Below are 14705 nucleotides of genomic sequence, written 5' to 3' on the forward strand. Positions count from 1 at the left end.
ATTACGTCTCCGTTGTGAGTTATTTTGGGGGTGGATCGGGGACCTCGACACGCAACTTTCTAGAAATGCTAAACAGATTTATTCAGAAGTAAATCCCAAATTAAATTAGACTCCAGTAAGTCTGCTTAAAATTGCAACCAAAATACACTTGTAAGGGAAAAGGCCATGAATAATAGAGGAGTGGTTGCTGTTGTTGTTGTTTTAATCTACATTTAGGGAACACTTTCTCATTTGCTGAGAAACCTTTGAGCACCTGCTTTAGAATCCTTCCATGCTGCATACAGTTCTGAGGCAAGTTCTTGGTGCTCAGTCATTTCATCCAAAGCTTTCTCTCTTAATCCATGTGAACTGAGGGCATGCAATGTTTTAATTTGCTCCGGATCACTGCTGTATTTTTTCCTGCTTTGTGGATTGCTACTATTTTAAATTGCTTAGGGAAGAATCTTATGCACAAGAAGGTGGTATAAAGCAAGCTGGTGCAAATTAAGCTGGCATAAAGTTATGCCAGATCCAAACACCATTCTGCAGTGGGGCTGCTTCTGCTCTGCCTGGGGGAGGGAAAATAGAACTTTATTAAGATTATGTTTTATGCCAGGTCGCCAGGTCACTTGACAAAGCTGAAGCAAAGGATTCAAACAAAGTCCTTCCTGTCTCATCCCACCTCTGCCACAGCGGTGGACTCTTGGGGGACTTGCATGAACCAGCATGAGCAAATTATGCAAGCATATTTTTGGCTGAGCCAGGGCTGGGCACTTAACATCAGCTGAGCCTGGCTAAGCCAGGCATCCTCTGCATCCTAAGCTCCTCATCTTGGCATCCATCCATCCATCCATCCATCCATCCATTATCCCATCCATCTTGGCAGGTCTTGCCATAGGATCATCTCCTATGTTGTTATATTTTTGTAGGCTGCCTTGGGATTCCACATGAAATACCTAAATAAAATGAAATGAAACCAAATGCTAGAGCACTTCCAATATTTCCCTCCTTTATGTGTGAATCAGAGTATGTCTTCAGAGCTATCTATAGAGAGAGTGAAGCAACTGAAGGTTTTGAACAGCTGAGCATTTCACCCCCACCCTTCATATAGTACTTACCTGACAGAATGGAGCCTCCTTTTCTCCCATCCTGCCAATTTACTTAAGATCATTTTGAAACTTTGACCTTACAGAACTTGTAATCTTTACAGTGATGACATAATGCTCTCTTTCTGCAGAGAGAATTTTAATGAGATAAACAAATGATGGGTATTGCCTGCCACAACTGAGGCATAAAAAATCAGTAATAAATGGAAATAATCTCATGTACTATATATTTTGAAAAATGAGCTCCAACAAGCCTTTTAATAAAGTCATTATTCCCCCTTTCCATAAATCACAAAAGCTTATTTTTGTCCAGTGGATTTGAAGCAGTCAAGGACAACTCTTTTAAATTTGTCCTTGCATGTAATTTATGGCACCAGAAGCGTCTTCCAATTTTTCATTAAAGAAGATATGAATATTATGTGTGCTCTATGTTGTTATTATCATATGTAAAGGAGCTTTTTATAGGATGGAAAGTTGTAGCTCCCTGTGTGCAAAAAAAGTCCATATCTTATTGCCAGCTAGTAGTGGTGCTGCTATATAAGAAGTATTTTTCCTAGTGCTGAGTGCAGCTATGGGGGGTGGTGAATCACCAAGCAGGTACCCTGCAGCTCACATATTACAAAACTTGTTCTTGTGCTGCTGGGGTAGTTGGAGGGGGAAGTAACAGGGATCACAGATCTTTAGCAAAATACGGCAGAATCCAAATTGGTTCTAGAGCAGATGAACCCCTAATGAGGACATAACTTATTTAGTACATCACCACCAAAAATACACTCTCCCTAGTGTCAACTCACCTCACCTGCCCCAATAACATTCCTGCACGTAGGGAGAGACAAGGGTGACAGGAAAAATTCTGCCGCAGGGAATTTTAACCTTTAACCCAGCACCGCTCCCAAAACCCTATGGCGGGAACTTCCATCCAAGATGGAAGATGTCTACACCTAGGGAAGGGGAATCGACATTTAGCCATTCCCATAAGAACCCAGCATAAAAAAAAATACCCTCAAGACCAAATGCCGGTGATATAGCCAGCCGTACTGGAACTGGTGCTACAGAGAGACCACCTGAGAGCTCTCATTTCTGACTTAGTAGACCTCAGAAAGATCTTAATATCCTCACCTGGAATTTGGCAGGGTAGGACAACAAGAAAGGAGATGAGGATTTAACTACATTCCTGCAGAATTTAGGTATCATCTGCCTGCAAGAAACCTGGCTGCAAGATGCAAACCTCCCACATTTGCAGGGATACTCTCAGCATAGCCTCCCTGCAGTCAAGAGGCATCAAAAAGGACAAGGAAGTGGGGGACTGACCACCTTTACCTCACTGGATCTGGCTGGGGAAATTATAGTGTTGTGGAGTCGGATCTCCTTTATGAATATTTCCTGCCACTACAGTTTAGTGCAGGGGCAGGAGGCCCATTTTTCTTTATTAACACTTACCTCCCACCAGCACACACCCTAGACGTGGTGGTTAAGATTAGGACCGACCTAACTCACCTCGCCCCTTAAGGCTGGGAAACCTGGAGAAGGGTCTCTAATAGAGATCTTGAAGCATATACAGGAAAAGGTATCCTTCAGGTAACACTGAGCTCCAAGTCAGTTAGGGCTTTTTAAAGGCTCTGGTTACCTCTGTTCAGATAGGATTGAAAGCTGGTGTATCAACCAAAGCTTACAAAAGGTCTTTATGTCAATAAGGCTACCTTTGCCTCCATTGACAATGCTGGTTCTAGTAGCTCCTTAAGACTATGAACTTGATCATTTTAGGGAAAGTGCAACCCCCAAGAAAAGCAGGATGAATGCCACTTAACTGCTCAAACAAATCACTCACAAGCAGCACCTTTGTCTTGATTGGATTGAGCACACTTTACTGGTCCTCATCTAGGGTACTATTGAGCTTAAGTAGAGGTGCTGGAGGAGGCTCTTGAGAGTCCCATGGACTGCAAGAAGATCAAACCTATCCATTCTGAAGGAAATCCACCCTGAGTGCTCACTGGAAGGACAGATCCTGAAGCTGAGGCTCCAATACTTTGACCACCTGATGAGAAGAGAAGACTCCCTGGAAAAGACCCTGATGTTGGGAAAGATTGAGGGCACAAGGAGAAGGGGACGACAGAGGACGAGATGGCTGGACAGTGTTCTCGAAGCTACGAACATGAGTTTGACCAAACTGCGGGAGGCAGTGGAAGACAGGAGGTGCCTGGCGTGCTCTGGCCCATGGGGTCACAAAGAGTCGGACATGACTAAACAACAACAACAACAACAACAACAACAACAACAACATGACATGGGCATTATTCAGCCGACATTCAAAAATAATCCACTGAAAAACCCACTTTCTTCTACTGCAAAAATCTCCTATACTCCCACAAGATTTGAATTTGGGACTTCTAGACATTAATAACAAAATAGCAGGAGGGAGCCAAGAAAGGGCTATCTGCATCTGTACGTTCCTAACTCTGACACACAGGAAGCAATCACATACCTGAGAAATTGGCATAAAACAAGGTGGTGTATATTAAGCCAGCATAAAGTTACACCAGATGAAAACTCTGTTCAGCAGTGGGGCCTAACCTTGGCAGAGGGAAAACAAGCCTTTAAAATAGTGCCAGAGGAACACCACCCTTTTTGCCGGCTTAACTTCTGCCATGCTTGTTTAGGGTTGCAGTATAAACTGGCAAAGAACTGCTCTAACTCAATTTGTATTTTCCATGCCACTATTAAGAACAGGGAAGAAAGACTTGCTCATATCATCAGGTTCTGTTGACAAAATTGCGTATCAAAATTAGGAGTCACATTTCAGGTGCCAGGAGGCAAGGCACTATATATCTTTATTTTCATTTTCACCTTTTTTTAGTATTATTAATACTACTACTATATTAGCATCATCATCAATATTTACAGGTGTTGTACAAAATTACCCCCAAGGAGCGGCTGGGACAGAGCAGGGGGGAGAATCTGACTCAAAGCTTAAAACTAAATAAATAGCACAACAGAAAAGTGGATAGAAAAGGGGAGTGGGGAAAGAAAAATGGAAATAGAAGAAAGATCTCCTCTCAAATATACAGTAACTGAAACAAATGCATGTTAAAACATTTCCTAAAGGCGGCTAGAGATTGAATGTGCCAGGCCTTATTGGCAGAGTATTCAAAACAAACAAAGAGATCATGGAGACGAATAACATGAAGCAGAGAAGATATGAGGGAGCCATGAAATGGATACCCTTCAACTTTAATAATAATGTATTGAACTGAATACGGAAGGGATACGGTAAAGCCAATGAAAAGAAAGCAGAAAAGGCATGAGAGGCACAACACATACAAATGCACAAGTAGAAAAATGAAAGACAGAAATAAGAAACCTAAAATGAGATAAGGGCAAGCCAACATGGAAGGAATTGAAATAATCCTACTGCAATAAATGATACTAATCAAACAACAAGCTTAAGAATGAGTAGTGTCAACAGAAAGAAAAGAACAAATCTTTAAAGATTAGGAACCTAAGAGTAACAGAACTCAGCAATGGAAGTTTCATGGGATGAAAAATGAAAAGGACAAATAGAAACAGAGTGCCCAAAATTTCTGGCAGAGGAAGGAAAATGCCAGGAACAGCCAATGAAAGAGGAATGTGCAGACATAATGGGAAGAGAAACAACAACTGCTTTAGCTAAATTGGGTTTCAGAAAATGAAAAGACAACCAAGAGAGGACAGACAAGCTAAAAGATTAGGAAATGATGCTAGAGCGATAACAGGGACAGAAAAGTCTAATTAAATATCATTAGCCTAGAGGCATTAATCAAAACCAAAAGGACCAAGAGGATGAAGACACAAAGTAAACATATGAGAACCAAGAACTCAGTCTTAAGGAACACAGAAAGCTGAGAATAGTTTAAAGAAGGAACATTATCTGTAGACAAATGAAATGTGAAACGAGAGAGGTAAGAAGAACACAGACTCTGGATGTTCATTTGGGAAATCAGAAGGAAATTAAATATCAATCGGGGGGGGGATGGGTTGTATATTTTTCAGATTTAATACATATGGATTAAGCATAACACATACTCATCCCAAAAGAATTGTTTGCTTTGGGTTTCTCTTTCTTTTGGATTTATTTAGTTACATACACACTGGAGACTTTTGCAGACCAGGCTCCTTTGAGAAGAAGGGCAGGATAACAAATCGTGAACTCCATCACGGAGAGCACGTGTTGCGGTGAGGTCACCCAAACTGCCCTGCTGTTGCTGGGGCGGGTACGATTGGATGGCCTCAACTCCCGATTGCTCGCCCCTCGGTTGCTGCGGAAGGAATTTGGCTCAGGGAGCTCGCAATTGGCAACTGAGGGGCTATTTGTATCCCTGCACGTGTCGTTGAGCTTCCTCTTTTCACTGTGTGCACAGGATTACACCCCCTCCCTATATTTGGGGGCTTACTGACCTTGCTATGCCTGACTAGGGCTCGTCTACTTTTGGGACAGGGGCCTGGTAGGAATTTTGCCATTTGGCTGATTGGCTGGTGCCTTTTGGTTTTTGCCTACTGCATAGCAAATTGGTTAGACATTGGTTCAATTGGTTGGTGGAGGGGGTGTGGTTGGCTGTGCCTGCCCTTCCAAGTTGCTGCTGCAAGGGTATTCTGTTAAAGGAATCCAGGGGCTCGCTTTGCTCTTGTCCAAATCTCTATCAAGGGAACAACAGCAGCAAGAATACTCATTGCAAAGTATTGGAAGACACAAGATCTACCCACTCTGGAAGAATGGCAGATGAAGGTGATGGACTGTATGGAATTGGCGGAAATGACTGGCAGAATCCGAGACCAGGGAGAAGAGTCGGTGGAAGAAGATTGGAAGAAATTTAAGGACTATCTACAGAAATATTGTAAAATTAATGAATGTTAGAATGATGTTGGATAGAAATTAAGTGGTTTTCAGCTGTAATACTATAAGGGAATATGAAAAATTGATTATTAATAGGTAAAAATTTAACGTTACAATATTTTAAGATTAAAGATTAGGATAAACAAAGAGGGTAAGGATTTGCTGAACCAACAAACTGAACTGGAATACAAAAAAGGGAGGCGTGAGGAGGTCTGGGAAATAAGCTAATGAAAAATAAGTAATGGAAAGATTGAGTTGTTTTTAGCCATTTTTATTTTTGTACTTTTTTCTTCTTTTGTTTTTGTTTTGTAACATTTTGAAAATCTTAATAAATATCTTTTTTAAAAAAACAACAACAAATCTCTATCAAGGGGTTAGGGCCACGCCAGAGCCCCTGGGAGCATTTGGGGTGAGGTTAGAGACTGGTGTTCAGCTCAGACTTCCCCCAGATTGTTCTCCCTTACTGACGTCTGCCAGAGTCCAGTTGTCAGTGCTGCCCTGCCAAGGTGAGATGCAGCTAGTCAGGAACCAATGCCTAAGCAGCCACTCACATGCTGTAATCCATAAAGTTGCGGCCAAAATTATGCCAAAAACCTTAAACCATAATTCTGTGTCTATTGTGAATTATTTCAAGGGCGGTTTGGGAACTTAACATGCAACAACAAATTACTGAAAACAGACCTGCATTTATTTGCACTGGGGTAACTGCCCATCGTCCACTAAGTACATTTGGGACAAAGTTCCCTACTACTAGCACCATTTTGGAGTACAGCCTTTCGTTCTGATTTATGAAATGTGAATTGAAATCCAAAGTACAAATGTACTGAATATGAATTCTAAAAAAAGAGATGAAAGTTCAGCTCAGCCAGAAGGAAAACAACATTAAATCCAAAACAGAGAAAAATACATTTCCACCCCCCTGCACATCCCTCAATAGAATAAACCCCTATATCAGATAGATAAAGAAAAACTGAGTGAACAACAGTATGAAATGCAGACAAAAGATAGACAGCAAGAAAAGAATGGAAAATGAGATTGCAATCCTAACAATCTCTATTGAGAAGCAAGTCCCATTGAATTCAATGGGGCTTACTCCCACTTAAGTGAGGTGTCGTTTGCAGCCTTAGGCAGCAATCCTACACACAAGAAGATGGCACAAAGCAACCCCAGTATACGTTAAACCAGCGTTTACACCAGATCCAAAGAAGTGGGGTTACTACTGGTTGTGTCTGCCTAAGCCTGCCGGGGGGAAACAAGCCTTTAAAACAGTGTTTAATATGCACTGCCCTTTCTGCCAGCTCAACTTATTTGGGATTGCTCAGCCGGCTGGGTCCCAATTGAGCTGCAGTGGAGCCGGCCTGAGGATGAGAGAGTTAAGCCTGTATCTGCTGGATCCTAGCCTGTCCATGCTTGCAAATCTTGCTCTAGGATTGCTCCCAAAGTCATTGGGAAATGATAAGCCATTCTATAAGCAAGGAAACAAAGGGAAGTAGAGAAATTGGATACCAAAAAAATGAACGTGGATGATAAAAAAAAGGTATGGAAAATTATAGGACAAAGTAGAATGAAGTAGCAAATGTGATCACCCATCATTGGATACAGTGAACACAACGAGGCAATCAGGACAAAAACAATATTATGCTGGAGGATGTTGTAGATGTAATCTAATTTCCCACTTTTGAATCCTTCTCAGACTTGCTTTACACATGAAGCAGAATGAAATAGATAGAATGCTGAGGTGGCAGAGAGGTTTATACCGCTTCAGACTATACATGGGGTTGGGCCATTTTTTGAACGCTCCCATAGGTAACAAGAAATTTCCTGAAGAAGAAATCCAACTAAGCAATGAAAAACTAAGATTCTAGTATTCAGCTTGCAGGGATGTTTGTTGTTGGCATCAGTCTGTCTTGAGAAACAATGGAGTACACTTCTGGAGGTGAAGTCAGATCTCTGGAGAATCACAGCCCTGCTGTAGATGCAGGGGCTGGTAACTCATGACCGCTGCCTCTGTTAGCAGCACCAAAGTGACCTCTCTGAGGCGCCAGCCTCGGCAGTGTGCGTGGAGGTCCTGGGCTGCACAGACGAGAAGACTCCCTTCTCAGCCTCCCTTATGTAGGAGAACTTTAAATCATGGGATTCCTTCAGTCTGTGTTACTTCAGTATTTTACCATCTCATTTTACTGCATGTGTAGACAAAGCGTGTTCTCATTAAAGAGAGAGCACGTGTTGCGGATGGGGCCAGACAAAACATCCTCAGTTGCCAGCCAGGCTGTTGCAAGGGAATTGAATTGATTGGTGACTGTTGTTACTGGGGTAAATTTGATGTTGCCAAGTAAGGGGTGGAGTCAGAGGTTATTTATACTGGGTCCACAGCTTGTTCCTTTCTCTTTCGCTGTGGACACCGGATCACATGGAGCACTTGGACTGTCTGGAGGACAGTGATGCAATCTTCTCATTGTCTGGTTACATTTCTTTATTTCCCCCTTCTTTTAATCCTCTCTAGTCCCTTAAATAATTTAATTCCCTCTTTTTCCTGTTTGATTTCCCACCCCACCCCTTACCCTGTCCTGTGAGAAGATTCTCCCTGTATCTGTGGCTTGCCTTTCCCAATAGGGAGGGAGCCCCCGTTAGGGGCTTTCTTTCGCAAAAAGGTTTCCCCCATTTCTCCTGTTGAAATTGTGGGGCTAGTCAGGGCTGTTCCCAGCTTAGCTGGAATCACTTTCGTTTATAGTATCCCCGAAGGTTGGCTTTATTTTGAGTGTGTGCAGCGCTGTTGGCCAAATTTTAATCTAGCCTTGGACAGGAGCACTATTTTGAGTTCCTTTAATATTGCTATGAGACTCAGATTCTCAAGAGCAGAAGCAGGGAGGCCTAGTCGGCCTGCACACAACTTCCAAGCCTAAGTCTGCTACAGGTACCAGTTAATTGTTAAGTCTCTGACACGTGATTCATTCTCTCTATGTATCTGCTTGCAGGCCCAGTTGCTGCTAAGGTATATCTGAGGCAGACAGAGGGTGCCAGAGGCTCTCTGTGCCTCCAGTGACTATGAGCCCGCTGTATATGCTCTTGAACTATGCTGTTTCTGAACAAGTTTATTTTCTCCAAGTTTGTTTTGCCCTGATAGTGGTGACTGCCATTTTAGAGACGAGCCATTGTGGCTTAGTGGCTAAAGTGTAGGACTAGGACCTGGGAGACAGGGTTCATATCCCCCTCTTAGCCATTGTTATAACAAAACAAAACAAACTGCTCCTTTTGGGCTATTCTGTTGCTGGGTAGTTCGGCCCATTTGTGATAAAAGAATTTTGGGTTTCTTGAAGGGGTGCTTCCCTCTAAAAGGGCAAGCAGGGGTACCTGGACAAGCTGTGGGCTACCTCAACTCTGCTATTTCACTGGAAATATTTATGCCTGGCCTAGCAGGTGATCCTAGGGCTTTGCCCTAGAATTCGATGGCCTGGAAGCGTTTCCGGCCTGAATAGTGTCCCCATGTGGTCCATGAAGCATTGGTTTCACTGGGTCAGCGCATAGTGCCGGTAATGCCTAGGTTGCAGGATTGGTCCCTGTATGGGACAGCTGCATGCTCCCCCATTCCTCTACCTGGACACTTAGGTCCTTTTGGTGGTTACCTCACTGCGAGGGATGTAACGGGCGCCACGTTTGCAATATGCAAGCGGGGGAAAGCACCTTTGCGTGCCCGCATTGCAGTTTGCTCTGTGCGTTGCAGGGCACGGTGCTGCACGGGCTGCAATTGCATTGCATTGCGTGAGAGATTTGCAGTTGCATTGCATGGAGGGTGTGTGCATTGCATAGAGGGTGTGTGTGCATTGCACGGAGTGTGTGGTTGCATTGTACGAAGTGTGTTGTTGCATTGCACGGAGTGTGTGTGCATTGCATGGAGGGTGTAGTTGCATTGCACAGAGTGTGTTTTTTGCATTGCACGGAGTGTGTGTGCATTACACGGAGTGTGTAGTTGCATTGAACGGAGGGTGTGTGCAGTGCACGGAGTGTGTAGTTGCATTGCACAGAGTGTGTAGTTGCATTGCATGGAGTGTAGTTGCATTGCATGGAGTGTAGTTGCATTGCATGGAGTGTAGTTGCATTGCATGGAGTGTGTGTGCATTGCACAGAGTGTCTAGTTGCATTAAACGGAGTGTGTGTGCATTGCACGGAGTGTCTAGTTGCATTGAACGGAGTGTGTAGTTGCATTGCACAGAGTGTGGTTTTTGCATTGCACGGAGTGTATAGTTGCATTGCATGGAGTGTGTGTGCACTGCATGGAGTGTGTTTTTGCATTACACAGAGTGTGTGTCTGAAAAGGAAGCTGGCTCGGCGGCAGCTTTGTCGGGACTTCTTTAGGGGTTCTGGCCAGCGTCGGCCCTGTAAATTTACATATCATGATGGCAGCACAAGATGCCCCCTGCCCAAGCGGGGGGCTGGAAGCTGGCAAGCAATAGCTCAATACCTTTTGCCCATATTCCCATTTTATTTAGGGATCCAGTTGGATATCATTGCTAAAACATACCACTTGCCTATGGAGAAGCTGTCTGCCTTGAAGGAAGTTATTTTGTAATACTTCCTCTGTAGCAAGTGATGCTTCATCAGATCCGATCTTGCTGGGTCACTTAATTAATCATGCAATGGTTGCAATTCCGAAATGAATGCAATAGTCGTTCGCCATGGCAGGATACCTTGAACCCGCACAGGGATTTTCAGGTTCATGCTGCTGCTGCTGGATCTTTGCCCTTTGGTTGTTATTTCAAGGGCTGCTGGTGTGCAAAGCCATGGCCTCAAGCCCAGTGTGGTGAGGCAATCATGTGACCTAACTTTCTTGAGTTTTCCCCATTGTAGTAGCAGTTCACATGTGGCCCGAGGAGTCCAGTGACCATCGGATCTGCTTTTGGCCTGATAACCAGGTAGTGGTGAGCGTCTTGGCAAAACAGTCCTCACGCTCCAGCAGAGTCTCCGCCCCTCCGCTCACGTTTTCGAGCTGCGCCGTTTAAGGTTTAATATTGTGCTTTCTGCTCCTGATTACGGGATCCTCTAATGATGTCGCTGACACTCTATCCCATTTTCAGATGGAGCGCTTCAGATCCTGGGCTCCAGACACTCAGCTGCTGCCAGAATTTTCCAGACCACCTGTGGCATTTTGACAACAATTAGTAATTACAGAGAGCAGCAGCTTCCATTTCCCCTGCTGCTTTTAGCTCTTATGGGAAGGCCTGGATGGATTTCTTAGACTTAAGCTGGCAGTCCTCGGCTATTCAGATGAACTGGCCCCCATCCTCTGAGCAGATCCTGCAGTATTTGGTCCACCTGCTGCAGATTGGGCATGCGGTTATAACTATTAGAATTCAGTCCGCTGCAATGTCTGTTATACTGAAGCTTTATTTTTCAGAGACCCTTGTATAAAGTTTGTAGTGTGCAGGGCCTTGGAAGGTTGGAATAGGCTCCAACCTCATAGGACAGTGGGCAGGAAGTCTGTCAATTTTTACCTATGCAGTAGCTGCAACAAGTTAAAACTTGTCTGCTGGTTAAAGATCAAGGCGAGACTCCTTTCAGTATTCCATTGCCTTTTGGTGCACTGAGGGTTGGGGAAATGGTTGTTGGTGCCAGCACGGGGCTGAGAGTCTGGAGGCTTATTGCTTCAGGACTTTTCCTTATCCGCTTTGGAGCTGGTCATTAGAGTTGGGAACTCTAAAACAGACTTAGTGGGCAGGAGTGCCACAATCTGGCTTCCCGACACAGGTGAGGAGGGCCCTTGCCCAGTTATGGATAACAGAATATTTGGCTTTTCATTCCCCTGGGGGCTGGCCCGCTCCTAGTGCATGAAAATGGATTCCCGTTAGCCAAGCATCAATGTGCTTACCTCGTGCACCAGTTATTACGGCCTGCGGCTTGCTTACCGCTGAACACGCCTCATTCCTTCCGAATAGGTGCTGCTGCAAAGGCTGCACACTGGGGGCCTGTCAGTAGACAGGATTTTGAATACGGGTCATTGGAAGTCTGACGCTGACAAGGGTTATATCAGGAAGTGTCACAATGATGTCTGTGCTGATGCTTGTCTGTTATTTCCTTTTTTCATAGGAGCAGCTGTGCACATTTGGGCCACAGCATTGTACACTGGGCTGGCAAGCGCGCTGACGAGTCTGGACTGGGGCGCCATCTCAGTCTTCCTGCCCATGTGAACATATACTGGCTGTCCAGATGGGGAATGCTTTGGGAAGAGATCCTTCCTTTGGTGCGGTCGAGTGTGACCTGTGCAGATCCTCCCGCAGTGCTGGTGGTACAGCTGGGCGAGAATGATTTGCTGTCTTCCCTTAGTTTTACAGGGAGTAGCTGCATTTCTTGCCCCCTCCACTGTTGCCCCCTCTACTTTGAGGTCTTATAAAAAGGCCTGGGCAGATTTTTTATTATTTAATGGATAGACGGTTGAGGAGGTTACTGCCCCCCATTCTTCCTCTCAGGTGCTCAAGTATTTGGCACATCTATTCCAGATGCGCCGGGCGGCCAGGACGCTGCGACTTCATTCGGCAGCGATTTCCTTTTTTAGCAGGGCATTTTTTAACAAGGATCCATGTGGGAAGTTTGTGGTGCGCAGAGCTGTGGAAGGTTGGGGGCGTCTCACTCCCTCTAAGCCTATTCCTAGACGGCCTATTACATTAGAGTTGCTGGAGCAGATGCATACTAAATTGCGTAGCATCTGTTGGTCTAAATTCGAGGCCCGTTTGTTTTCTGCAGCTTTCTCATTGGCTTTCTTTGGGGCCCTGAGAGTAGGAGAGGTGGTCCTTGAGCCAAAGCGGGATGGAGGTTCCAGGGGCTTGTTGTTGCAGGACGTGAGTATGTCTCCGTCTGACTTGCAAATTAATATCAGAAACTCAAAGACGGATCAGCTGGGTAGGGGAGCCGTTATCAGGCTCCCGGCGTCTGGGGAAGGTGGCCCTTGTCCGGTAAAGGACCTTAAGCGGTACCTGGCCTTGCGACCAGTGGGTGAAGGGCCCCTGTTTATTCACGAAGATGGGCACCCATTAGTACGGCATCAATTCACTAAGGTGATGCGTAAAGCCATTGTAGCGTGTGGGCTTGAGGCTTCGGAGTTCGCTCCTCACTCCTTCCGGATTGGTGCTGCAACTACAGCCGCCCATTGGGGTTTATCCGTGAAGAGGATAAAGGACTTGGGTCGATGGAGATCGGATGCTTTCAAAACGTATGTGAGGAAATAATGTGGCTGTGTACTTACATTTCTGTTTTAACCCTAGGTCCGGGCACTATCCGTATCTGGATAGTGGGCCACAGTATTGTGCATTGGGCCGCTGACAGAGCTCGTCAGTCTGGATTGGGAGATGGCCTGGGCCTTCCGCAGCATGTGCAGGTGTCCTGGATCTCCAGAAGGGGGATGCGTTGGAGGGAATTCTTGCCACTCATGAAAAGGCGTGTCCTCCTGCTTGGCCCACCTTCAGCGATTGTGGTGCAGCTTGGGGAGAATGATATGGTTTCTTTTCCTTGCTATACGCTGCGTACTGTTATTTTACAGGACCTAAGGGAGTTGGCGGCTATGGTGCCTAATACGAAATTGATTTGGTCACAGTTGCTTCAGCGCCGCATTTGGTGGGGCAGTCCTTGCCCAGCATCCACTGAGAAAGTTAGGAAGCGGATTAATTCCGCGGTGGGCAAGTTGGTGGTGAGCTTGGGCGGATGCGTGATTCCTCACCCTCGTATTTCGTTTAAGGAGGAAGTCTTATACAGGGCTGATGGGGTTCATCTTTCCACGTCTGGGAATGATGTATGGTTGGATGCAGTGGTGTCCAAGTTGAGGGTGTGGTTTGCTTTGTGAGTGGTTGGCGGCGAGCATAAGGGCTCGGGTGGCGGTTAGGCATTGGTTAAATTGGTTGGTGGAGGGGTATGGATTGGCTGTGCCTACCCCTCCAATGCTGCTGCGGAATGGGAATTCCGTTAAAGGAATTCTGGGGCTTACCATCCCCTTGTCCAAACCCCTGGAATCGGGTGCGGGCCGTGTAAGACCCCAAGGCGCAGGCAGGGAGGAACTGAAGGGTCTGTAACGCAGCCCCAGTTGCCCTGCTTGTTCCTCCACACTGACTTACGCTGGAATCCGGGAGTCAGTGCTATCCCCCAAGGCGGGGGGGATAGCTAGTCATAACCAATGCCTACGCAACCACTCACAATTTTGTATGATAATAAAAGTTGTGGCCAAAATTATGCCAAAAACCTTAAACAAAAATTATGTGTGATGTGTGAGTTATTGGGGTAGGGATGATTTGGGGGACCTCAGCACGCAAAGCCCTACCATATCAAACTTCAAGTGGGGGGGTATGACCTTGGAGTATCCGGTTATGAACTTAATTCGTTCCGGAGATCCGTTCTTAAGCCAAAACCGTTCTTAACATGAGCCGTGCTTTCGCTAATGAGGCCTCCTGCTGTTGCATGTTAAGATTCCAAGACCTCCCCCAATAAATAAAGAAACAATTGACACGGAATTTAGTTTAAGGTTATTGGCATAATTTTGGCCACAACTTTATTGATTACAGATCGTGAGTGGTTGCTCAGGCACTGGTTCCCAACTAGCTGCACCTGACCTCAGCAGGGCAGCACTGACGCTTGGACTCCGGCAGACGTCAGTAAGGGAAAACATCCTGGGGGAGCGTTGGACCAGGTTCAGACTCAAGCTCACCCCAGATGCTCCCAGGGGCTCTGGCGTGGCCCTAACCACTGGAAGGGGATCGGACAAAAGCAAGGCGAGC

At 45.5% G+C, this 14705-nt stretch overlaps 1 protein-coding gene across 6 annotated transcripts in view; it reads right to left on the bottom strand.

Moving 5' to 3' along the window:
- The window catches only part of LOC308475852 (uncharacterized protein), a 190017-nt gene that overhangs the window by 97123 nt on the left and 78189 nt on the right, over positions 1-14705 (bottom strand). The window contains exons 4-5 of one of the 6 annotated variants that reach the window (XR_013985393.1): positions 1098-1210; positions 136-548 (exon numbers count right to left, since the gene is read on the bottom strand). The exons of 3 other annotated variants lie outside the window; for them this stretch is intronic. Coding sequence is in view for 1 of the 3 variants with exons in the window: in XM_081003324.1 (XP_080859450.1) it covers positions 1184-1210 (27 nt within the window). In the remaining 2 variants the exon portion in view is untranslated. Of the gene's footprint in view, positions 1-135; positions 549-598; positions 936-1097; positions 1211-14705 lie in introns of those variants that run through there. 2 more of the 6 variants (XR_013985394.1, XM_081003324.1) reach the window with 2 other exon arrangements.

This window comes from Podarcis pityusensis, assembly GCF_964106645.2.
Source record: "Podarcis pityusensis genome assembly, chromosome: 4".
NCBI classification, from domain to species: domain Eukaryota; kingdom Metazoa; phylum Chordata; class Lepidosauria; order Squamata; family Lacertidae; genus Podarcis; species Podarcis pityusensis.